The sequence below is a fragment of the Paralichthys olivaceus genome, chromosome 14 (genome assembly GCF_024713975.1).
Source record: "Paralichthys olivaceus isolate ysfri-2021 chromosome 14, ASM2471397v2, whole genome shotgun sequence".
NCBI lineage: Eukaryota > Metazoa > Chordata > Actinopteri > Pleuronectiformes > Paralichthyidae > Paralichthys > Paralichthys olivaceus.
The window spans coordinates 16,500,797-16,526,606 of record NC_091106.1 but is presented as its reverse complement, the minus strand read 5'-3'; the positions used below and the strand labels follow the sequence as shown (position 1 = coordinate 16,526,606).

Sequence of the window (25,810 nt, the reverse complement as noted above, 5' to 3'; positions counted from 1 at the left end):
GAAATAGAGGAAGGAGGTTCTGCAGGGATGAAATGATGCTGTACGGATGAAATGGTGGAGGCCTGGTGAAATAAAAGCAAAGGCGAATCAACTGAGGAGAATGACAGAGACAGACACAGTGGGAGTTATCAGGGGAGACAGATGAACAGACAGACGTGGGATCAGGTCGCTCAGTTTGATCGACTGCAACCCCCACCCACCTCCCAGTCGTCACTTGGAGGTTGAGAAGTAATCACATTAGAAGAGAGGAGAGAACAGAGCTGCACTGCACTGCTGCTGCTGCTGAGCTCTGGTCATGGTCCAACTCTGCTCCACTAAAGCACAAAAGATGTAAAACGTGGACAGTTCGCAGCTCCGGCTGTTGCCACACTGCACAAAGCTTCTAGCACTCAGTGGACACAGGAGAAGAGCAAATCACCTTCAGTTGAAAATGTTTTAATGATGTAGAAACAGTAGAAAAATGCATAATATTGCACATAATCGCTAAATTGCACTTTCTCAGGGTACAGATAATAGCATGGAAATGACCTGAATAATGTAGCCTACTGCGTGATCTGAGAATGGGAGGCCAGTGTGTGAAACAAGAAACAGTAATGCAGCTGTCATAAACTTCAAGAATCTACTAAATAATTCCTTTGCAACAGCGTGCAAGTTCAGTGTCTTTGCTACATCATTTGTTGTTTTGTGTTTTTGAATCAAAGCTGGTGGCTACATGTTTTCTCAGCTGTTACGATTGCTACAGTGGTCCTTTAGCCCTGTGTATAGCCCTTCTACTTGTGCAAGTTCAGTGCACAGGTGTTTGTGTGGGTTGGCAGACAGGTGTGTGGTGTTCTTGTTTTCTGTGGTGAAGGAAAAAAAAAGAAGAGAAAGTTATTTAATTTTACAAGATGGGACTTGCAGATGAATGGCAAGATAAATCAATATAACAATACAGCACTTTGAATGTTAAATTAAATGCCAACTGGATGAGCGATAAATGGACTTAAAATAGACTAAGTTCCAGAGCGTTGCTGTGACACAGTAAATGACTGAGAGGCAAGGCAAACTCTTTATGGACTCATGGAGAAATGTTAAAATAGCCTTTACTTTATATAGTTCAAACTTTCAAAATAAAGAAAAGGAAAGAAAAACATCATTTACATTATCATAGAAAATACTCTGCCTTAGAAGTAGTCAAAACATTATACTGTATACGCTGCTTTAAAAAATCTGTAACCCAGAAGACATTTTCTTCAGGGCCTGCTTAAAGAGGAGGGGCCTACTTTGCTAAAAAAAAATTATATATCAAAATATGGATTCTGAAAATAATGTGTTAGTGTAGCCAACAGAAAAGGGAGAGACACAGTTTTAGCACAGTGAGACGGAACAAGGGATGGAGGGAGATAAAGGGAGGGATAGAGTGAGAGGGGGAGGAGACAGGGGTTATTAACAAAAGCAGGCAGATGTTCAGTCAGATGCACAAACTAAGCAGGATGTGAACGGATCAGGGGGAGAGGAGACGGGGTTATAAGAACAGCAGCAGCACACTGTCATGTACTGTGCTCTGTTTCAGTCTTTTTACGCATGTTCCTGTCAATAGTCAAATGTTTGTGCTTTGCCGGAGGTCGGGCGGATGTCCATTCAAAGATTATAGCTTCACTCATAAAAGGCCCTCCACATGGCGCCTCCTCTCGTTGCCAAGCAATATGCTCTGAAGGGAGAGAGACCAAAAGTGCATTGCATTGGAGGTTGCAATAAAACCACATGAACATAAAGTGAGAGGTGCATTAAACCCAGAATATAAATAACATCCGTCGTTGCGCAGCTTTAAAAAAATACATGTACAAATATCCTTAAGCTCACCTAGTTTTCCTCAGGTGTGTGTCGAGACCTCTCCAGCACACATGCCAGAAAAAGGTTTGACAGAATTAAAATGTTTTTCTTTTATGTCTCTGCTGTCCCCTCAGCTGACTGGACATGCAGTCTCAACTAAAATGAACCGGTGTCCGTCGTTATCCGTCCTCATGGGTTGATTGCTCCCTCCGAATATTCCGCTGATCCGTTTAGAGAATAACAGGGGTATTAATGTGCCCGATAAAAAGGCAGTTTTCCAAAGCCTTCATGTTTGATTCAAAGGAACCAGCGTTTCCAGCGAGCGTGCTTTTTGGACTCTGTCTTGGACTTGCGTTTCGGGGTGGAAGTGAACACTTCGTTGGAGTAAGGCAGGGCAGGGCACTGTGGGCTGTCCAGGGGGCACAGTCTCTTTATCAAGGGCTGGAGCTTGTCCTCCTGCAGCTTGAAGTCCAGCTCCACACTGAAACATAAACACGTAGAATTTGAGAATATTACCTCTGTAAAAGAGGTTGTGTTTGCTTTGTTGTTTGTTCGTCTATCAGTTAGCAGCATTACACAGAATCCCACAGGATGGATTACAGCAAAACCTGGTGGAAGGATGCACTATGGGTGAAGGGAAAAACCCAATAACTGTGGGGTCCAGGAGTGTTGCGAATATTGTTTTTCAACATTTGTGTTGATTTCTTGGAGGATAATTCATGGCTCTTGATGGAAAAGAGACTTTAAGAGAGATTTAAAAGAGGATAAGAAGCGTCTCTTCAACTTCCACTTAAGCTTCAATTATATAGCACTTGAAACAATGTTTATCCAAAGTGCTTTTCATAAAAAAACAATAAGACAAGCTGTGATAACAATAATAACGGCAACAACAATCAATCAACAACAATTTAGGCACATTGAAAGGCTGAAGAATTAAAATTTAAAATTTCCATCGAGGGGGAGAATGGGATGATGGATTTTCGCTGAGGACCTCAGGTTACGACCGGGCACATGTGGTCTCAAAAGAACACACATTTTCTTACATGCAAATCCAGAGGGAGCCTTAAAAGTTAGCTATAAACCTAAAAATCCATGCTAGGATTTGATTAGACTTCACATTTATTGACCAACACCAACATCATGTACATTTTTTAGCATTTATGACTCAGGTTTTTACTTATTTTTTGTGCTGGTAATCCAATGAAGTCCAGATGGAGGCTGGGAGGGAGGCAATGGTTCACACACCCTGGCAGCACATATCTCCTGTGGCGCACATCCATATTTCAGAGTCCTGCGAGTTATAGACTTCCTTTGCATCCCCCCAGTATTTTTTATGCATGCAGTCAAAGGGCTTTTCCTGCATAGATTATATTTGTATTAAAAAAAGAGAGAGAAGCTGAATGTGGGTTGCTCCTGACATCAGTCGTCAGTGTAATCCTGGCCTGGTCATTGTCTGATTTTGCTCTGGCAACGTAGCTGAACTCTCTCTCTGATTAAATCTCTCGGGCCTGCGATATATGTGAGGGCTAAATCCCATCCAAGTGAAACCATTGTTAGGCCAAGCAGACCTTGATTAACTGCCTGTATTCAAGCGTGGGATAAATGCACTATTATACACCATCTCCTTTCCTTTTATTGCTATTGATTTCTAGCACTATGTTAATGTATTTATTCCTGCGGTATGCTGTAAATTCTCAAAGCATATCATCTGCTCTGCTCGATTGACACCCCTGAAAAAATCTGACCTGTTAAAGATTTTCAGTTTCACTCTGGTTTGAGGCATTTTGGATTTTCTTCTCTTCCTCACTCGGCAACATTACACACTACATTTCAAAAGCACAGTGACGACTACGACTTACAGGGGGGGGGGGGGACTGAAGAACTGAAGAATTGAACTGAAGCTGCCAAAAGTGATGACATCTGACATGTCAAGGTCAAACCAGTCCTCTCCTTGTCTGCAGGCGGACAAATGGGCGTCAAAGTACAAAGCTGGGTCTGATACGGTTGCCGCTGTGATGGGCAGTGTAATTAGTTCGCTGAAGGATATGCCACACACTCAAAGTGACATAATGAATCCTGGGAACTGTCCTCAGCCGTTAGATAAGTGTCAGTTAAGAACACAGCTCTATTAAAACCAGGGGGAAATCCTCTTGTTGCATTGTGCTTCGCTCCTTCTTCATTTTCTTGTGCACTTTCTTTTTCTTATTTCCACTCGAGATGAAAGCTAGAACTTGCAGGTCTGCTGAATGATGAATATATGACAATGAAAAAGTCAGTTTCATACACATAAGCCTGTATCTCTGCAGAACTGCAGCCACTTATCTTATTCTTATTATTAATCGACTCATTTCCTCCTGGGTTTCTTTAATCTCTATTTGTATCTTTTGTTTTATGTTAAAATCTTTGTGTCTTTTACAAGACCTCTTTAAATAACGTCGATTTGACAGAAAGCACAATCACAGCAGCGGCACTGTGCAACATAGAATAGCCTCAGCAATTATTAAGCAATTAATCACTTGGCAGATCACTGCAGCTTCTTCACGCTGTGGACAAGTGCCTCGGTGGGAAGCCAAAGGCGGCACTGTACGATGCGGGTGGCGCTGAGGGAGCAGGTGCTTCAGCAAACAATAGCTCTATATCTAAGATCATCTCGGCACAAAAACAGATTCACAGCGGAGGTAGACAGGGATGTTTTTCTGGGGCATTCAGCAAAGCAGATTAATCATCTTTTTAGTGATGCAGCGGGAGTAGCTGTTGCTGTGATCAGTGGCGAGCCGTTTGTTTGTCTCTGGTTGTGGTGCGCTGAGCACCGTTCAATGCTTGTTGCTCCTGGGAGGGATTTGCTGCTGTGAGGGTCTTTTTTAGCACAGCACACACCATTCATTCAGCAGTGTGTGTTGTGCTATTCTACTCTTCTTCCTCCACATTTCATTGCAAAGTCACCTCCCCACCCGTGATTTCCCCTTCGGCCGTTCACAGTTCAAAGTCTGCACTTGACAAGATGAGTGGCTGAGGCCTGGTATAGTGTAACATCTTTCTAACTACATGATGGGGCGAGGTAGATTAAACCACCAGAGAGTGACAGTTACTTCTTCTGCTGACAGGCAACAGTCGAAGCATAAACTTCCCACAGGTTATGTAAATCAGATCTAGAAATTCTTCCCCCGTCATGCCTATCAAATTTAAAAGCCATTTCCGTTGACTATTACATGGCTTTCTGCTCCACAGACACACCGAGAAACACAACATTCTTTCATTAATGAGACCAAAACAGAATGGGCAATCTTGACAACTCTTCACCAAAAACCACCACCGCTTCGCCATCTCAGTGTGGGACACGAACACTAATTAGCTCCTTGCGTCTCATTATGTTTCATTGCCGTCGCCTTTCCCCAGAACCGAACATTCTCAAAGTCATTGTTAGTTTGGAATTGGAAACACTGCGTTATATACTTTGATTCAAATTCAACACAGCGTTATAGAAATAAAATACTTGAATCCTTTGATCTGAGCTGCTGTGTTAGACTAGGCCTCCTGCTGTTCTCCACGCTGACTCGGTGGTGGGCCACGTTTAATTTGCAACTGATGCTCTTGCTAATCTTGTTTGAAAAACACATGTAGTGTAGATGAGTGTAGCAAGGAGACGTGAAGTGGACACCAGGTCATCCTTCAGTCTTCATCGGCAGATTATTTGTTAATTAAACTCTCACACAGAACTTTTCTGTCCTTCCTATTAATTTTTTAATTGTATTATTATATCTTATATCATTTTCTCCTGGATCTTCTTTGCACATTGCCGCTCAAGACTGGAAAGGACCCTCAACCTGGTTCTCCGAGAGAGTAGTCTGCTAAATCATGCATGAGGAAAAACTAAGGTTAAAATATGTGGTTCACATTTTAGACAACGCAATTCATATTTTCCACATTAATGATGTATGAGGCCTATTTCACCTACCCGAACCCATCTGCTATTAACATGTTCATTTTTACATTACCCACCCGACCTTCGGCTCAACCGCATGTAAACAGGTATAACTGCAATCCACGCATCACTAGTTGACAACTATAACATCAAAATCATATTATCACACCCTACTGGAGTTTTCCCAGCATGTTGCAGCATCAACACAAAGCAGTCAGCTACTGCTCCGGCCTTGGGTGTTGTAAATTAGATGAAAAAAATAACAAGGAGTTGAAGCTTTTGTATAATTACAAAGAAAACTTTGTATTCCACAGTAGCATTGTGCACTTAAATGAAGCTTTGCGTTAGTTCATGCAGGACACGGAGTCATGTGCTGAGCTGTCAGCTACAGATAGGTTACGGTAGCTCGTCAGCCACCCACCAATCACAGCTCATTCTCTCACCAAAGCGGTTCCTTTAAATACGACCTCATCCTCCTCCACCACCCCAGCTTCCACCAAACACGGTCGTGGTAAACGATATTCATCCTAAACAAAGGCACATTACCTGCTACACCCAACAGGGGGTTCTGCACATGTTCCCTGTTTTATCTTAGCACGCTGCTCGGCTAATCCAGGGAACATCCAAGGAATGGAGCCTTCTACACCAATCATAACTGTATCCCCATTTGCAACAAATGGGTAAATCAAGACATAATGTTCCTGACAGAACTGTTTCAGGGTTTGGGATTTAAAATCTTGGGGCGAACATGGGATGTATGACATTGTGGATGTAATGCTGACATGAATGAAAATCAGACTGTGTTCTTTAACATGGAATATTGATGATATATTCAAACATAATAATCAAGTAATTATTCATCACTTTCTTTTTCACCAAACAGTGTCTGTCACAAATGTGAGCAGTCAAACCCTAAACCATCTGCATTGAGAGATACTGCTATAGAGATAGGTGGGTTTCTCTTTTGCAAAATGGGTGAAGATACCCTTTTAGCGAATCCTTTCCCCCCTTGACGTGATGGACAGTATCATTATCCCTCTTGCTTGAATTTATCGCCTATACATTCAGCCTCTCTCCCCCTTTTTCCCCCCCACCATATGTACGCCCTATTTGTTGCAGTGATGTATGACATGCTGCAGTATGCTGTGGAGCCTGTCAGGGCAGAGCTGAAGTCTGGATAACACCCACAGATTGACTACCTGAGCTCAGTTGCAGCTACACTCCCAAATTTATCGGACCTAGGGGATGTTGGTCTGCTGTGAAATTAAGGGCTTCATCTCACGAGCTGCTAATCTTGGTTTGCTTTTGCTGTCTAACCTCGAGGGGTAATTGGTTCTTTGGTCCTGACTTAAGTTGTTCTAATTTGCCTCACTGTACTCTGTCCTCCCTATTGATCTGTCTCAGGGAATAGTTTGTCCTGCAAGGTTATTACTTTTGCCCTATCAGCAGTGACCTACAGATTAATAGGTGTTTTATAATAACAGGAATGCTGGTGATGAGAACATACAGCTGTTTGAGTAATGAGGTTGCTTTATGCGACAGTTAAACAGTAAAAAGTAAATCGGAAATAAAGAGCAGAGACATAAAGAGAGGAGACAATAAAACAAAATGCTAAAGGAAGATTTGAGCTGCAGGGTTTTGCAGAAGAATACTAAACAGCACTATTTGCAGAATTTAAGATATTTATGACAACTGCTTTGGCAGAGATAGATAGAACCATGATGGATTACTACCCTGCCTGCCAACCACCGCTCCTCTCGATCCAGTGACTGTTAAAAACCAGTTGGTTGAAATGAAATCAACAACTGTTTAATGACCGAGAGCACGGACGAAATGACAATCTTCCACTTTATTATTACTCTGCAGAATCCATCTTCATTGGGATTTTGTCATTGCACCACATGCTGTGGTTTAGTGAAAATAAACTGAAGGGACGTCTTTTGCCGTCAGGAGTTGTTCAGAGTTTGTTAATTAAGTCACTGATTCACAGGGTTGGCCCACTTTGTTTTATCTAAATATGATCAGTGACATAAAAAAAGAGAAACTTGACTGTACGCTTTAGGACTTCTTTCTCTATGCGGTGCGCTTCTTGCATCAGTCTTACAAATTGCATTACTGTTACATCTATAATGTTGCCCTCTCAGTTTAGTGAAACCCAATGTACTCCATTATGCCATTTATCTGCAGTAAAACTATAGATACAATAAAAAAGTACATGGCACACACAACATCGTTCACAGCCTCATGGCCGTTTATTTATATAGTTCTAAATATCCTCATGTTACAGTGATGGTTAAAGCTATGAAACAAATCAAGTCCTGTTTGATCAATAGGGAAACAAATCGAAGAACACACTCACACACACACACACACACACACACACAGAGCAGAGATAGTTATGTCCCTATAAATGAGACTTAGGAAGATGAACACGGAATAAAATGCCTCTTGTTTAGGTGCACATTTGTGATCTTGCACGATTCATGATAATATAGATAAAATTAGAATCACTTTAACTATAAACAGTGCAGAGTGTAATTAACCTTCTAACATTGGAAACTGCTTGAATTGTCCACGATAAATTGTGTGTTGATATTGTAAATTTGTAACAGACCAAATTTTCTTATTTTAAGCTCCATAAAGTCAGAAACCTGAATTATTTACCATTCAATGTTGTTGCTTGGAACGCCCTGCAGCAATTTTCAGGTCAGGTTTATTACCTCTCCTGAGGAGGTTATTTGTTCACCTGTGTGTGTTGATTTTTTCTTCTGATTATTTTTTTGTCATCAGGATTTAGCAAAAAGTAAAGAACCAAATTGCACCAATTTGTTTATTGGCCTGTTGACAGAAGCTACTGTGTTAACTTTAGCAATAACTTGCCTAACTGGAGGATGAGGACATGTTTATTACTTTGTCTACAATGTAAATTATTTATATATCTATCTATATAGATAGATATAGATATCTGTAGAAAGGCCTGTAAACCGTGTTCAACCGAGGAAATGTTTTGCATCACCCGATCTCAAATGTCTGAGAGGCTTTATGCCATTATGAACAAAGCTCAGATCATTGGGCGAGATACAGAGCAGTGTATCATTTGCATATGTTAGCAGATAGGTGTTATAATAGTGGCATATTCAGAAATGCAGAGAAAAGACTGGGTCCCATGACTGAATCTTGAGGCACACCACAAAAAATAGATCAGCCACAAGATTAAAAGAGGTGATTAAAAAAAATACTTTTAGGTTTATCTGCTTTAACTCAACTTCAAAATGGGAACAATCAAGTTTCAATATGATTTTCTTGTGTCCAGCCCAAATCAGGTCTAATGTTGTTTACTGCTTAAAGTGGTTTCATGTCTGGCCATCTGTCTTACACGATGCATCGTTCAAGTCCTTGAGACTGACATAGGCCAATGCTTAGCTTATTCTACTTAAGGAGGGACAATGACAATGCAGATACTGTTTTCGGCCTCGAATACTCCAACAGTTAAAGAATGTGTAAAAATAGCTGAATGTATTGGAGGTTAGAGGTAAACAGCTTGTCCCAGATTTACCACTGCAAGAACTTTCCAAGTTTTTTCCTCTGGTCTGTATTGAAAAAACAGATAAAGCAAATACCACTCAACTAACCACTTTTGTGCTTGGGATCCCTGCTGTTTGCTATGAAGGAGGAATTGTTGTCTTTGCAAGCCGCGTATGGCACTGAGGATTGTTTGAACAAGTTGTTAAAGCCAAAAACAGCTGGGGGTGCTGTCGTCATCATCATCATCATCATCATCTGAGATCAGCTGCCTCACCAAAGCAAAGCAGTTTTAGCCATCTAATTAGAGAGGCAAGTGGAATGTGTGTTCAGTAATTAAACATGACTCTCAGAGGATATTATAAAATGTCTCTTGTTAGGAAGAAAGGTTCCCCACCTCCATTTTAGGTGAGGTCCATCTATTAAAAACATAATTTAGTCCAACATTGAGTACATCGAGAGTCTTGGCGGATGACTAGGTACTCAAGATTTGAAGGATCTAGTTAGTCAGACAACAGGTCGGGTGAGCAATAGCTTTAAAACTATAGCTGCTGCCAACATATCATCTCTGTTAAATAGAAGAATCAGGGCAAATCATTTGCTGTTGTTGAGATCTTTATTTGCCTTATCAAAATGATTCAAGCCAAGTTTTCCATTCTTGCTTCCCTTTGATAGTAGAACCTGATTCTCTGATAGAAACTCGGGTTCATTCTGACGGAGCTTGAGTCTACTCTCCAGTTTTATTGACCACAGTCCTGCTCTCTTCTGTGCACTGGTGTGGGAGGAGTTCGAGAGTAGCTGTTATGTTTTCATCCTGTTATGTTTTGAAGCTGTATTGATGTAATAAAGTCCTTTGTTTTTATTTTCGGTTCTACCCTGACTGACATGAGAACAAAGCTCCTTTTTTCATGCATCTTGCAAGCAGGCGTGTCACGTCAGAATCTGACATCATCCAAGCATGACTTGAATAGTGTGTAGCCCGGATCAGAGGACATGTCTTCAAAATCTCCAGTCTGAGGTTTATTGTCATATTGGATCTGATGTAAGAACATTTTCATGCTCTTATTCTTAATCTGTTGCACTTTTCCCCTGAAGCTTGCCGGCTTTATCAAGTCTTTGTCACATGAGCATAGCCATACTGACTGAATTAAGGAATGACCTGACATGAATTCAGATGCCAAGGAACATCTTGCCGGAGCAAAGCAAGCCACGGGAGGTGGTCAATGAGGCATAATAGCCACTGGGATAAATGAGAGAAAACACTTAATTATAGTTGATGTAACACTGCTGGGTTTCCCCTGGACAGCAAGTTTCATTAGAAGCAGCTGTTGGAGTGTGGGGATTTTCCTTGTCTATATCATATTTGCTTTCAGTTTGTATTTTTGATTACTTGATTACAACAACATTCAAGTTTATTTCCCGATGTGGAGAAATGCTGACTCATGCAAAAGACTTGAAACATATGGGAATTTTATTTGTGCCTAAAAGAATAGAAAATAGAAAACAAAAATGATACACTGTGAAAATATTACATCTCTAATTTGTGATTTTGCATTTTTAAGTTGCTGTCACTCAAGTCCACGTGAAAACAAGTAAGAGGTTCCATTGCACAGTGTGTTTCTGAGCCTGAGAGTATTTTCAAAGCTACTGTCTATTTCCTATTTTAGGTCACAAGGCAACGCAGGGATTCTGCAGTAGTAGTAGCTTTTGGATTGAAGTGACAAATGACACAAGGTTACAGCTTGAGTGGATTTCCCACCTGCTTCTCTGCCATTTGTCAGCTCAGGAACATACGAGAACCCTTGCACCTCACAGAGTTGTTGTGCCTTTTGACAGGAATACAGTGTCTTGTAAACTGACGATCAAATAAATGAGAGCAATGCTGACTGGGATTTGCACGAGGGCACAGAACTAACCAGATATTTGACATGTTTTATGGGATGTAAGTCATAACTCATCATATTCTCTGTGACAAGGTAATTTGTAATTCATCTAATTAACTTCCCGTTGATATTTAAGTCTGTCAGTGATGTGACGCACTCCACAGAAACCCTTGCAAATGAAATTGGAAGTAATATTTATTTTATGTCAAACTGTAGCAGATAATCATATTCCTGACTCTTCTCTTTTGACTTCTAGTCACTTTTTTCATTTATTCAACATTTTTAGACACATCCATCCATCCTATCCATTATCTATACAGCTTGTTCCTTGAGGCTCAACCATAAAGACTAACATTCTCACCTAGGGTCAATTTATAGTTTCAAATTAACCTAACCCCAATCTGCATGTCTTTGGACTGTGGGAGGAAGCTGGAGTACCCAGAGAAACACCCCCCACACACAGGGAGAACATGCAAACTCCACTCAGAGAGACCCCCATCGAACCAGGATTCAAACCAGGAACCTTCTTGCTGTAATTTGACAGTGCTAACCGCTGCAATACCATTTCAGCAATATGCCTCGGTTAAATCATCACAAATGTAAATGGATAGAAAAGCAATGCTGCACTGGACGCTTCTTGTAAGCATCTCTTTCACATTGAAGCACTTCATCATATAGGAAAACAGCATTAATGACACTGGCAGTGAAACGGAGGGGGCCCACCTGTAAATGATGCATGCGCTGTTTCGACAAGTGTCACAATTTGCTGTGTCTTGTCCTGTTCGGTAGGAGAGCCTGTGAAAAGACAGATGAAAAGATTTATGGAATCTCCAGAGAAAGGCTTGAGCTTTGCATATCAACAGCTGTGGGGCATGAGCATTGAACAGCCAGATTTGTTCAGGATGGTTTTCAGCCCCGTGTTGTTTATTCCTAACAGGTGAATATGCAGCAGGAGATCTGATCCTGCGGTTCTCTCAGATTTGGTTAATCAAGTGTGTAGACTTACTTATTTTACATAATAGGATTACCTTGTTTTGCCATAACCATAGTTTAGAAAGGTGTTACGTGTCTCTATTCTATAGGCAATAGGTTAGTGGGAGCTAAATGCAGCATGAATCATGTGTAATGAAAAATCAATATTGTTACAATCTGGGCTTTACTTTACATCTTCATTATTTTCATCTAAATCAATTTGTGACAGACATAATAAGCATCAAGAATGAATAAAAATTAACAGGACAAATTGTTTCTTCTTTGTGTACGGCAAAGGCACATTTCCCCCTGGGGACTGTTTGCTGTACTGTTTAATAGTTATAATATTGTCAAAGGATGTCCACAAGAACCAACTGCAAGCTATTTCCTTGGGTAAAACAGACGCTTATGTATGCACAAATCAAAAGGGACACATGAAACCCTCATCAGCTTTTGATGGTCCAACAGTCGACGTTTTTCATTCAATCTTCCTCACTTGAGTTTACATAAGCAGGCAGGTGTGCGTATTGGTATTCATGCTTGTGTCCCTGCATGCAATGGCAGGCTGCAGTGGTATGGGCGACGAGGGGAGGGGCTGCGTTAGAGCTGCACATGTAATTGCTTGCTGTCACCGTAGCCCTTCACCCTGATGGATGACATGTGGAGGGGTTGGACCTTAGCGGTCACCGTGACATGGGATGTGACCTCGGTGGAGGGGGGGACAGGGCAGCCTCTTTGTGGATCGGGAATGCTAATGGGGCTCAAAGTCAACAAGTTCATCCATCCTGCCCTGTTCTCAAATGAAGTGTCTTTGAACAGCTGTGAGCAAGGACAGTAACTCACTGCGCAGACAGGTTCTACACCAGCGCTGCGTCGTTGCAGGGCTTATCGTGTACATCCTTGTAATTTAAAGAGCCTTGCACTAATAATCAAAGCACATTAACCTTAATTTATGATTTTACATTAACTCAGCATTGAAAGAAAAAGCCTTTCTTTCTCATTCAGGGTTCGTGACCCAATATACTGCAGTGGCACTGTATTAAAAGCCCAGAATGTCACAGAGAACAAGCTCACGTATTACAACAAATAACTGCTGCCTCTGAAAGTCATTCTCTGAGCTGACTGTTTGCTGGCACAGTTGCACTGCTGTGTTGTTTGCCCACGTCAGCTGTCCTGGGCTATGTCCTGCCCTCATCATTCTGGTCTCACTGTCCACACCTACAGTACGTGCCTGCAGCTCTGCCTGCCTGAGAGCTGCTTGGTATTTTGTGCCGGATTGATAACGTGTGAACAAAAGCTACAGTCAGGACAGGTCACATGATCTCATGTGACATTCTACGTTTTATATAAGGGGTAATGCTGCGTGTTATCCAATGTCCAACACATTGTCTTTGTATACAGACAAAGCACAGAGGACATTTACTGTACACTTCAGTTCCCTGACAAGCATTAGTAGAAACCTTCACATCTGTATACAACTGTGTATATATACAGGATTATGGCAATTCTATCAGTGTGGCATGACTCTGGAGCTTCATTTTTATGTGTGATGCATATAAAGTCAGACTAGTGTTACTATGAAATATGATGTTGTGCAAAAGACTAATATTCTCTTTGTGACCAATAAGCCTTATCGTTTACAACCACCTTGAGATAAAAACCCTGAACACTAGAGTTTGTTTTATAGACAGAAACTGGTTGTGGTTTTAAGATATATTCAGTTATGCTGGGATTGAGTAAAACAGAGCCAAACATCAAGCATTGCAGGGGTGCACATGCCAAACAGCTTTATGGGCAATAGCGCAAGTGAGCATGCAGCAAATAGCACACAGCTATATAATGCACAAAGGAGCAAAACACCATGTTAAAGTTCTCTTATCTTATTGTGAGTTGTGTATTGATTTATTTGGCTCATTATGAAACTGTGGCAGGACAAATTACAATATGGCGGGCTGCCACAGTCTTGATAATTAATGGAAAACTCTGCTTTGACATGATGAGATGGGGAATTAACCTAGGCGTGGAGTGGTGTGCTCTGTATGCTAAAAGCAGTGCCATAAAAATCAGTGGACATCGTGTGTTTATTCTTGGTGAGAACAGACAGGTTTAAAGTTTCTTTTTGGTTTGTTTCACTGTAATGTTTTAAAGAAGACTTCTGACTCTCCAGTCATTTTAAGGAGGCACTTCTCTAATAACACCAGTGGAACACAATGCAGTGAAAACACAATAGCATGGTTATAGTAACAGTTTTGTGGATTTTGAAGGCGCATGTGTTATGAAGCTGCACTAATTGGGCCTTTAAAACCAACTTCCACAGAGCCACACTGGGGTGCCTTGTTCTCCACTGGATGTGGATACGGCTTAAATACAATTTGGTTTGTGTTTCCACGGGTTTTAGAGATAGAGTTCATCGATTCTTAGAATTACACTGCTTTAGGAATCTTACTCTGGACATGGCTCGGGGACTTTATGAAGCATGTCAATACATTTTCTCCTTTAAAGGTATGTCCCTAATGGAATATGACACTTGGTCTTATAAATAAATTACAGAGAGAGAGTAAAGATGCGTATTGAAGTGTATTTGAAAAGCCCCAGTACACATTGTTGATTGGTTATCATATAACACTACATTTTTAGCCATGCTAGGCTTTGTGAAACTATGACTTTTCACATATTCATTGAAATAGCTAGAGATCTAATTGACAGCTTCTGTATGGATTGCTGTGAAGTTTGGATCAGGCATTCATGGTACCCAGAGGATGCAATTTAAACACTTTGATCTAATGTAGATGCTGATTCAGCATTCCCATCAGCCTTAGCTATACTTTCTGTTCAGTGCTAATCAGCAAACGTTAGCATGCTTACATGCAAAACTAAGATGGTAGCTATAGTAGAAAACATCATTCCCACAAAGCGTCATTATTCCATTATGACTGGGAGTATGTTAGCATGCTGATGCAGACCATGGATAAAATGATGTGGATAAACATATTCTTTATATATTATATACAGGAAGTTCCATTACATCATATTTATCCATAAAACATGATTTTGCCACCAGTGCTTTTTTCAAGCAGTGAAGAATTCAAGCCTAAATGTACCTCGTCAGTTATTTTGCTAATATTTGTGAAAAAATGATGACGACATTCCACTCTCGGAACACAACCAGCTGAGCACACACCAACACACATCTCTATAGAGAGCATCTAGGGGTAAGACTGACACATACACATGGGCACATTGTATTGTTTTGAAGCGCAGGCTAGTGGAAGCTCGTCATAAAATCTACACGTACAGTGAATTGAAACTTAATTAAGTAGTTGGCTGTTTGGCAGGCAGACATGAAAACTTTGCGGTCATTCCCCTAGGTTTTCAAGGCAGCTGAGAAAACCCTTGGACCCTCTTCAGTCCACGAGTATTTGAGTTTGGGTCATTCAGCCGCCATGCTCACTCACAGTGTCACCCCCACTTCCATTTGCTTTTTTCTCCTTCTCTCCTTGGATCTACTCTGACCTCATTCAAGGCTCCTCTGGAACCCAACTGAAGTCCATCATAGTGACAGAGAACTTAAATCACTGAATCACTAAATAAAAATAAGATGAGGAAAACAAAAAAAACACACCTTCAGTCAGAGGTTAAAATCCCACCTCTAGGTTACAGTCAAACTTTTTTGAGAGATAAACCTCTTGACCATAGCTTTTTATCCTGAATGTTGGCATTGTAAATCTTACTGTACTCACCCCTCTCTCTGTGCTTCGCCTTTCTCTAGCTCCTGAATAACTCCAAGTAGGACCTTGATGGTTTCCTGGCTCGAGCTGATGAGGTTCTCCATGGCCTGCAGCTGTGCTTTGATATCCTTGTCTCCAGATAAGGGCATTATCTGCTGGCTGCTCCCCATGCCTGGGGCTCTCGTGTCTCCTAGAGGAAAGCCCTCATCACCCCCGACTGTTTGCTGGAGTTTAGAGGAGGCTGACACATGTCTTGTCCGACACTGCCCTTGTGACTGTACAGAACATTTGGCACTATGGGGAAGTGTCTGTGACTGCTGTTTGTTTAACTGTGTGCCTTTTTTCCGCTTACAGCTCATAGAGGGGCTTCCTAAAGACTCCACCTGTGTTAAGGTGTTCCACGCAACGGGGCCCATTCCTTTTGACTTTTCCTGTGAAAACTCGGAGTTAGCAAGCTGTCGCTTTGAGGACGTGCCAGCATCCACGCCTTCTTTGGGTAATCCTTTGTGTTTGGTCCTTGTCCCACAAACCTGGTACTCTTGTTCACTTTTAGAAGGAGGGCTGCTTGGATGGCCCTCTTCAGAGAAATGCGATTCTGGGCATGAGGGTCCATCAACACAGTTGGCACTGGAAAGCAAATCCTCTGTATCACTGCTGTCATCAGTGTGGTGAAGCAGTGCTTTTGTCTGTCCCACAATCTTACCCTTGTACTTAGACGACTCTTCGAGAGGTAGTCCGTCCTCTCCTGTCGTCTTTATATCACTCAAAAATCCATTGTTCTGTCCTCTGTAATCTTCCACCAAAGCAGTGTGTTTAAATGTATGTCCCTTTTTCCTCTCGAAAGGGAAAGTCTTGTATCGCTTAGTGAGGTCTGGTGAGGTCTGGACACCAGTACTCTTGGTCACATTTGGAATGGAGCGTCTGGCAGGCATGGTCATGTATTTTCTGTGAGTCACTTTGCAGGAAATGGATCTGGAGTGTCTCCCCCGATTCTCATTCTGAGCTTCACAGATATCTTTAAAACGCACTTGTAGGGCCTTGTTTCTCTTCTTTACCTGCGGCTTGCCTGATTCTGGTCCGGACTGCGTTTCAAGGTGTGATTGGCCTGTCTCTGAATCTGAGTCATCTGAGTTTGAAAAAACAACGTATGTGGTGTCCTCTTTGCTCACCATATTTCCTGTAAAAGATAAAAGAGGAACAATCAGAGACTTTGTGTTGCCTGATTCTTTTCTCCTTTTGGGACTGAATTTACATTTTGCAAACACATTATAAGCTTCTGATAAAATCTGTGATCCAAATTCGTAATTCAAATATGGGGACTTTATATATATATATATGTAATCAATCATTCCCCCATTTATGTATTCAAATACAGTTGTGTCTCACACAAATTACTGATTGGGGTGTTTCAGAAGTTTTTGTTCCTCTCTCCTGAATAATGCAACTATCCCATACATTTATGCTATGCACACCACCACTTAATCACTCCAATAGATTTGGCATAGCAGTCAGCTCTTAAACACTGCAATACCCAGGAGCCATGGCCACCATCGCAACAGAAAAGAAGCATGAGTCAGAGTTGGAACAGTTTCAAAATGCTTTACTGATGCTAATGAGAACAAAAAATAGTTGCAGAACTATTCAAAAAATTTTCCTTGGATTTAATCCAACCTGCAGTTTGTGGAATCTTTTTTTTTTTTAATCATTGTATTCTTTAGTGTCCACTCAGCATTAGTGATGCATGCTACAGAAATTCAGCATCAGGAACTGGATGTATTTTGCAGAAATGCACCTTGGAAGTTTAGTTAACTTCTTACTTCTGTTTTAATGTACACAGTCGTGGACCATCAACCCTTTTGAATGCATTTCTTTAACTTTGGTATCGATCATTCAACATTTTTCTGATTGATTCACCCTGCATTTCCCTAAGGAATATTTCGGTGAGGCCTCCTCACTGTGTTTCTACTATGCCTCTTGCTGCTGCTGCTGCTGCTGCCAACATTCAGGATCCAAGTTCACTGACTGTTATAAATAAACACCTGAAGCTAAAGGTACAATTTTGGTGTTAACTTGTGCTGCTATCATCTGTTTAGTTTTTCTTTCCTCCATTTTTGCTAAGTTATTTGTGAATGTACTTACATCTGACTGTGCATAATACCTCATTTTGATGTCATATGACACGATGGTCATCATTTATGCACGCCCAGTGGCTTGTCTGGGGAAGCCCCGAACAGAGCTTTCCAACATTTGCTGGAAAAGGTTTACCAATCACAACAGAGTAGGCCAATTGGCCAATCAGAGCAGACTGGACTATATTGGGGGGGGCGGGGCTTAAAGAGACAGGAGCCAAGTGTTACAGACAGAGGCTGAAAAGAGGAGCTGCAGCAATAGTAGAGCATGTAAACTTTTTAAAATAATATTTTAAGTTAAAATTATGGACCTGTATATCAACACAATACAGAGCTGCTGTTTGTTTTATCGTTCCCAAATTCCCACAGACCTGTGTGTGACCTAAAGTAACTTTGAGTGGCAAACATTATTTTTCTTTTGGCTATTACTTAACAAATGCCTTGTGACACATTTATGTTATTGATTCATGTTATGGTGAAATAATACTCACATTTCAGGATTATGAGTGTTTTGGGCTTAGTTGGTTTTGTGGCTTATTTCCCTCCCTCTCCGAGAGAAATGGTTCATATTACATTTATTTCCTTAAACATGATTCACACTTGCTTTGCTGCACACAGGAAAGACATATTTACAATTTTTCCACATGGCTCATATTCAGCCATACTTTATGTTCCAGCTTAAACAAATAGGTTAATGTGACAGTTCAACTTACTTTTCTTTATATCATCATAATTACATGTGAAATGCTGATCTCCTGTCCACACACTTGTGGTTATTGCCTTGTCAATATTAGGACTTAAACTATAGTTTGGGGAGCTACTTTGTTTTCATTGGAATGGTTTAAGGTGTTCTGTTATGGCTGTGGGGTGGTTGGTGCTTGGTCGACTAGAAGGTGTTTACTCTATAATATATTCCCTTTGTGCTCTGAGTTCCAAAGCAGAGGAAATGACCACACAGCAGCTGTGGCCCACACATAGACTCCCCATAATTGCTGATATTTAGCTCCTCCACATGTAACCACCTGTGGGCTCTGACTCTAAACTCCCCAGAGGAAAATTTATTATCATCCCTCCCAGGTCTCTGCTGCACTGAGTGGACTGACGAGGTCGGAGCTCAGACACCAAATATAAACTATGTACATACTCTGGGACGACATCATAAATCTGTTCCATGTGGCTGAGCTGACCTTAAACCTTTAATGTTCACAAATGACTGTTACAACTTTTTACTATAAAAAAATGCAAACAGTTAAAAATACATTTATTACTCAACCGCAAGTGCATGAATAATGAAACATCTTCGTAAATGAGAAACACTTTTCTCTTCAGAATGCTACGGTCTCCAAAAAGAGTTCAGCATATTTTCCAACAGCTGTTTTAGCATATGGTTTATAAAACAGTGGTTTGAACGGAAGTTTAATTGTATAAATTTGAATATTTTTAAACACCCAAGATCAACAAATAATTTATAGACTTAAATAATTTCTTGTGTTTGTAAATGTAACACTATAATGAGCCAATTGATGCTCTTCATTCATAAGATGTATCTCATTTAAAGTTACCAGTGTCATACAAATATTGCACTGCATGGCCATTTACATCAATTTCTCATGCAGTTAACAACTTTAATTTTTAATTAGTAATACCAAATAGCTCCAATCACTTGAGTGTTTTTTATTTCCAGTGTCATAACTTGATTTAAATTGATTATGCAACCAATCAACGAGCAGCTTCGAATCACACATATGAGTTAAAATGTCTTTCATGAGACAACAAAGTAGGTTTAGAGTCTCTCCATGCAAAGAGCTCAGAATTAAGGTCCATACGATCAAATGAGAAATATTGCATTTTCTGTCTCATCCGTGATGAAACACATTTCAAAGCTTGTGCTTGAAATATATAAAGCAGCACAAGGAAATGAAATGATGTCTGATATGGTTGAAAGGAAAGATCAGAAAGAGCTGGTTAATCATTTTCATATGACAAGACACGGATGCGATAAATAAACTCCAATGAATCATTTATTACCACACAAAGCAAGCCGCTGAAAGTAATCATGTTTTATCATTCAGAGACAGTGTAAATCCATCACTGTGATTGTTATGGTGGGGAAATTTATACTGAAGAGACATTTCCTCACTGTAGTTACACATCTGTCATGTGAAGGGAAAAGCACTGGTAGAGTGGACTGATGTTAATTTCTAATGAGCAGTTGATTTTTATCTGCAGAGTTTCAGGAATGTAATGACTGAATGTATGAAAGTCACAAGTAGAGGAAAAGTAAAATACTTTTTCAATGATGGCAAACTGTCTATGACTCTGCATTATTTTGTATGGGTTAAGATTGTGTAGCTGGAAATGCACATGAGCACATTTTTACACGTTTGCATATCTTAAACATAGACTGTATATTAAGATGGATGACATGACAGCTCCCCAGAAGTGAAGCCAAATCATCTTGATTACCCCCTGGTGGCTGGCTGTGGTCTAGGTCATAAGCCCGGCCTTCTCTATGTTAGTGGATGGGACATTAAACTAAAAGGTAAAAAGTCAAAGTACATGTGAAATACATTTTCCTCGAAGTTGGTTTCTGAGATTTAAGGTAGCTCTTATCGCACTATTGTACAGTATGTATATTGGCGGGATCTCAATACTGTGGCTCCACACCATTATAACTTCTGTGAGCACTGGCTCCAAAGAACGTTACAGTTTTGCCTACGTTTTGTACAAGAGGAAGTGGAGACGCATCGTCCATCTTCATGTAGAGTCGCTTTTGTCTTGTGACTGTGAGAGTGAGGAAAAGAGAAAAAGAAAGTGTGCGAGTATTGGTCTGTGTCAGCTTAGTTGTCACCTTTTTCAAAGAGAGGGCATTTGCTGGCAATGTAAGGAACACACAAACACACACACACACACACACACACACACACACGCTGCAGACAAGGACTTATGATAAAAAAATGCAAGGTTGTATTTCTTGGGACTCCTGCCATATGTTTCACCTTGTATACTGTCCACTGTAGCCTAACCCTCAGTGCTAACTGATTAAATTGAATATATTTAGAGTCAACGAAGTCTCATCTTGCTTCCTGTTGATGCCGGGGGAGAAGAAATCTGCATGCCAACAGCTTCTAGTGTCACTTCAGTCACTGCAACACATTCAGTGCCAGATGAGACAGGCAGCAAAACAAAACACCAAGCAATTAGCTCAATCTCTTTATACGTGAACAATATGGAATGCTGTGCCATGAGTTTATACACAGTTGTTTTGGAATGTGGAGCGGCTGAGTTTTATTGCAGGGTAGTATTTGTTCTGAAACATAGCTTAGTATGCAGTTTGATTTCAGCCTAAGTTGTTTGTCAGACGCAGTGCCACGGATAAAAAGAATTTGTTCGAGGCTGATTCACATGGGATCATACTATTTCACACCCAGGAATACCAATCTCACACCACTGAAAAGGTAATCACATCTGCAGGAAGTCTCCTCTGTGCGCATACAATTTCTCATGCAGCCATGTACGGCATGTAAAGCAGCTAAGTGGTAATTCACACAAAGGGAATCAAGAAAAAGCTCTTCAGCAACTTATTATTGTTGGAAGTCAGATACGCACAGAGAGAGGGAGAGTGAGAGGAAAGGCAGCGAGAGAAAGAGAGAGCGACTGACACATATTCACACATTCGAGCGAGAATCTCCTCTGCCTAGTTGTCTTCTTTCTTCTCCTCCTCCTCCAAGCCCTCCTCCTCCTCTTCTCAAAGCAAACTATATCTCTGCTAATGACCTGAGGTTCTTCCCTGATTTGGCCTCAGCCATCCAAAGGATTATGAATAATGCATTGACTCTAAAATTGCAAAAGTAATCCTCTGAAATCTCCTTATGTACCCTGGCAGACCACGTTGTCTGTTCCAATTGCCCTTCAGTTCTTCACGCTAAAATGCTGCATGTATGAGAGCAAAGGGGGAGAGAGAGAAAGAAAAATGGCAACTACGGTATCATGACTGATTTATTTTGACCACAATGCTGTAGAATCGTGGCTGTTTGTAAAGGACGTTAATTCGTGGGCCGGATTCATTTTCCCATCCCATCTCAGGTCTACAACACTGCTGACTCATGATTTATGCCCCTTCGCAAAGCAGAAAGAGAGAGAAAGAGAGAGGCAGCTTTGCATGGATCACTTTACATCCTTGTCAAACTGCATCAACGCAATTATTACTGAAGTGCATCTGCAGAGTATTTACATAGGATAACACTGTCTAGCCACTCTCATTAATGATGAAGTAATATCATTACAGTGGCCTCCGTGTCTACAAACATGGTGAGCGCCACTGCACCACCTTCACATTGCAAACCCGGCACGTTCTTGGATGCCACAGCTCATCATTACAGTGACACAACAAGGTATTGGCTCCTCTTTGTCATGACACAGGTTGATGCTGAGCTCATGTGTTCTACTGTATGCATTGGAACTTGGCAGTGTATCCATCTTCTCACTGTTTGCATAAATTACAGTGTGTGACATTGCACCAACTAGGCCTTCATAAGCACAATGTAAAAGACGCAATATCGCTATACTAACGCCTTTGTCCCGTCCATAAAATGTGTGTGTGAGTGTGTGTGTAGTCATTTGCATTCGAACAGTACAGTACTGTGAGTGTACTATAGGTTCGGCCCCTATATGCTCCGTGTTCCTGTAATCTTTTTCTCAATGCACCATCAGGCTTCTCTCACAGCAACAATCTAAACCCCTTTCTGAGCCCAGAGTTTTACATTATCTTCAGTTCAACTTTTGAAAACAGCCTCAGCCACCTTTGAGCGCACACACACACGCACACACTTTCTAACCCCAGCTGTCATCCAGAGCTATCTGTATCTATCCGGGCTGCAGGCTACACCTGTGCAAGTTTGCTTTATGACATTGGCTTAAAAGATTTATCACTGAGCAGCACTTTTTGTTATGGGGGGGATAGGAGGAGTAGGAGGTTTTAAAAAGCTCCCATCCATGTATCGCCTGGATGAGAGCACTGGCTGTGAAATGGATCCTTGGGAAGAGTTTGGACAGGCTGAAATGCAGAAGGGCATTTTGGGTTTTTCTTTTTTTTTGTGATGCTCACCCTCTGCTGCTAGTGTGGGTTTCTTTTTGTCTAAATTAAGAGGCAAGACAGTGTCTATGTTCATCTCTTCACAGCTTACATCTGTAGTGCATCACCCTGATGAGTTTATTGATTAATGCAAGATTGGGCTGTGGGCATACACATGTAATCAGGTTGATGTGATTATTAACTTGGGCGAAATGTAAAAGATGATTAACCAAGTGCAAATAATGATGAGATCAAGAGGTCGCTGTGTGTTTGCACCTTAAAGCTGGACCCTGTGTGTTCCCTGTGAATTTGGGTAGTCAAGGAATGACGTGTGGGAGACAGCGAAAGACAGAGAGAGAGGGAGGGAAGCAGCGACAGAGAGCAAATATAAGTACTCTGTATGTGATGCAGTACCCCAGAGCCTCCCATGATCACACATGTCATTAGTCATGATAAGTCTGAATCTGTCTTTTATCAAATTCAGCCTTGAGGAGCACATCACTCACCGCATATGAATGTCATGTCATCTACGCCACTTAATAGGATAGGTGTTTTCCAATAAGCAATCATCTCTCTGACAGTCCATTACAGTACAATATACAATAGTCTTGTTGGTGAGCGTCATCAATATTCTTACTATCAAGCAATTCTCAAGTAGAGCAATCGTGATAATCAGCCCCTGCCTCATCAGATAAAAGCTGCACGTCTGTCAGGGGCTGCAAAGACACGCATTATGATTAGTGCATTATTTAGAGTCATTTCAAGCCAGCACTCATCTTAATTCTGGTGAAAAACATTTGACTTGGTCTTCTGATTAGTAATTAAACCTGCTACTGCTTGGATGCAGAAATGCCCCCTCCCTTATTTATCCTTATCTCATGCATGCAGGGATCATACACACATGTGTGCAACACTTTGACAGCATTTCATCATAACCTATGGGTGCTTCAGAATTCCACTTTGATTTTATTAAAATTCTGGCAAAGACAGATGAGCTCAACCCCCCCCCCCCCCCCCCCCCCCCCACACACACACACACACACACTCCTTTTGCAGTACCTGTGAATATGTGTGCAACTCAGAAAAAAAGGGGGGAGTATAACTCTTACCTTGAGAAACAGATTAGAGGTGCAAAGGACGAGAAAACACAGATCCCCCGCAGAGCCAGTGTTCATCCATGTATTCAGTGGGTGCCAGGGTACCGTCCAGCCACTGGAGCAGCTCTCACAGTCTGCGGGAGGACCAAGAGCGAGGCAGCCGGTGCAGTGACAGCTGGAGTAGTTGTGGCACATCCGGCAAAGATTCAGGTTATCGAGATGAAAGAGGGAGAGAAGCAGACAGACATTTGCCTCAAAAACCTCACAGGGTCCTCGCTGATATCCCCCCTTCTCCTGCCTTCCACTCTCTCCCCCCCTTGTCTCCCTCATACACCTCATTCAAGCATCACTGACACTCATTCGCTCTTGTCCCTGCACTCACCGGGAACAGGCACTCACACACGCAGCGGAGATCTCCATCTCGCGGTGCTGCTGCTGCTGCAATCCCTGTGCATTCGTGATTGAGTGTAGCTATGTGTGTATGTGTGTGTAGGAAAGGGAGGGAGGAGGTGGGCTGGTGGGTGGGTGGATATGGCAAAGGGAGGAAAGAGGAGGATGAGGAGGAGGAGGTGGAGGAGGAGTGAGGGGTAGCATGCAAGCTGCTGGGGAAAGTCCAGAGTCGCTGAGCTGCATCATCGGCGAAGACCCCCTTAACTTGTCCTCCACAGGCTGGCTGCGTTGACACTGAGCCGTTATATAATCTGAAGGGCTTCGGGAGATGGCAGAGAGGGGGAGCTGTGAAATAATAATGCATTGTGCTTTTAATTGGATGTCTCCTGCAGCCTCTGGTACTTTCATACGTCCACACATTGTTTATGAGGGGAGGTGTAGCGGGGCTGAATCCAGAGAAGAAGTGGCTCTGTAGCTGCACAAAAGGGGGGAACAGAGGAGGAGGAGAGGCAACAGGGCAGCTGTGTTAATGAGAATCTGAGACAAGAGAGAAAATGAAATGATGAGAGGGAGTAATAGAGACAGTGAGAGAGGGAAGCCAGAGAGAAACGGTCACTGGAAAAATGGGAATATTGATTTTGTGGACATCTCAAATTGCCTACTTTTTTAATGCATTTTTCAAAATGTATGATGTTGTATGAAAGTACATATAAGTAAATGGACTGTACGAATCCAGATTAATGTTAGTTCGAGGAATCGGCAATGCAAAGTTGACGTACGAGACCAATAATCTCCTAAAGAAGATTCTACATTTATTCAACTAAATAAAAAAATTATCATACTGAGGGAACAAGACTATGTCACAAATAACTTTTATCCCGTGAGAAGTTGATTCAGTGTCTGTTTCTGTTAACACTGCTGAGCTGACCAACATTATTCAGTTGAGAACGTTCCTCTATAAATGATGTTTCTTTTCTCTTATTGGTCTTTTTCTGTTAGTTTTCACTTCAACATCAACTTCATCTAAAGCTTCGATGTTGTACTGATAAATTTCTCACTTACACCTAGTGGCAGCTTTCAAAAAGACACTGTGGGAAACCGCAATGCACTGATCCAACCCTGGCTAACGTGAAAATCAATGCGCTGAAAGATGCACACGGTCTGAACCATTTTTATTTGGATTGTTTAATTTTTCTACAAAAACCTATTATGTCAGAATAATTGGAAAGATCTCATAAAAATACGACGCATTGGGGGACTTTAAGTTTAAGTGTTTTTGCA

General features: G+C 41.4%; 1 protein-coding gene across 2 annotated transcripts; it reads right to left on the bottom strand.

The window, feature by feature from the left end:
- Nucleotides 1-419: 419 nt before the first annotated feature.
- On the bottom strand, nt 420-24,799 carry insyn2ab (inhibitory synaptic factor 2Ab). Of its 2 annotated transcripts, XM_069538887.1 has the most exons (6): nt 24,522-24,799; nt 24,152-24,314; nt 15,852-17,016; nt 11,863-11,934; nt 1,843-2,293; nt 420-1,690 (listed from the first exon to the last, which is right to left on the bottom strand). In XM_069538887.1, exons 3-5 carry the CDS (start codon nt 17,009-17,011, stop codon nt 2,110-2,112), a joined length of 1,416 nt encoding a protein of 471 aa, XP_069394988.1. In that variant the 5' UTR covers nt 17,012-17,016; nt 24,152-24,314; nt 24,522-24,799; the 3' UTR covers nt 420-1,690; nt 1,843-2,109. The 2 variants fall into 2 exon arrangements, with proteins under 2 accessions (XP_069394988.1, XP_019946421.1); XM_020090862.2 differs by lacking the exon at nt 24,522-24,799 and having other exon boundaries at nt 24,152-24,515.
- Between the last annotated feature and the right edge of the window lie 1,011 nt (nt 24,800-25,810).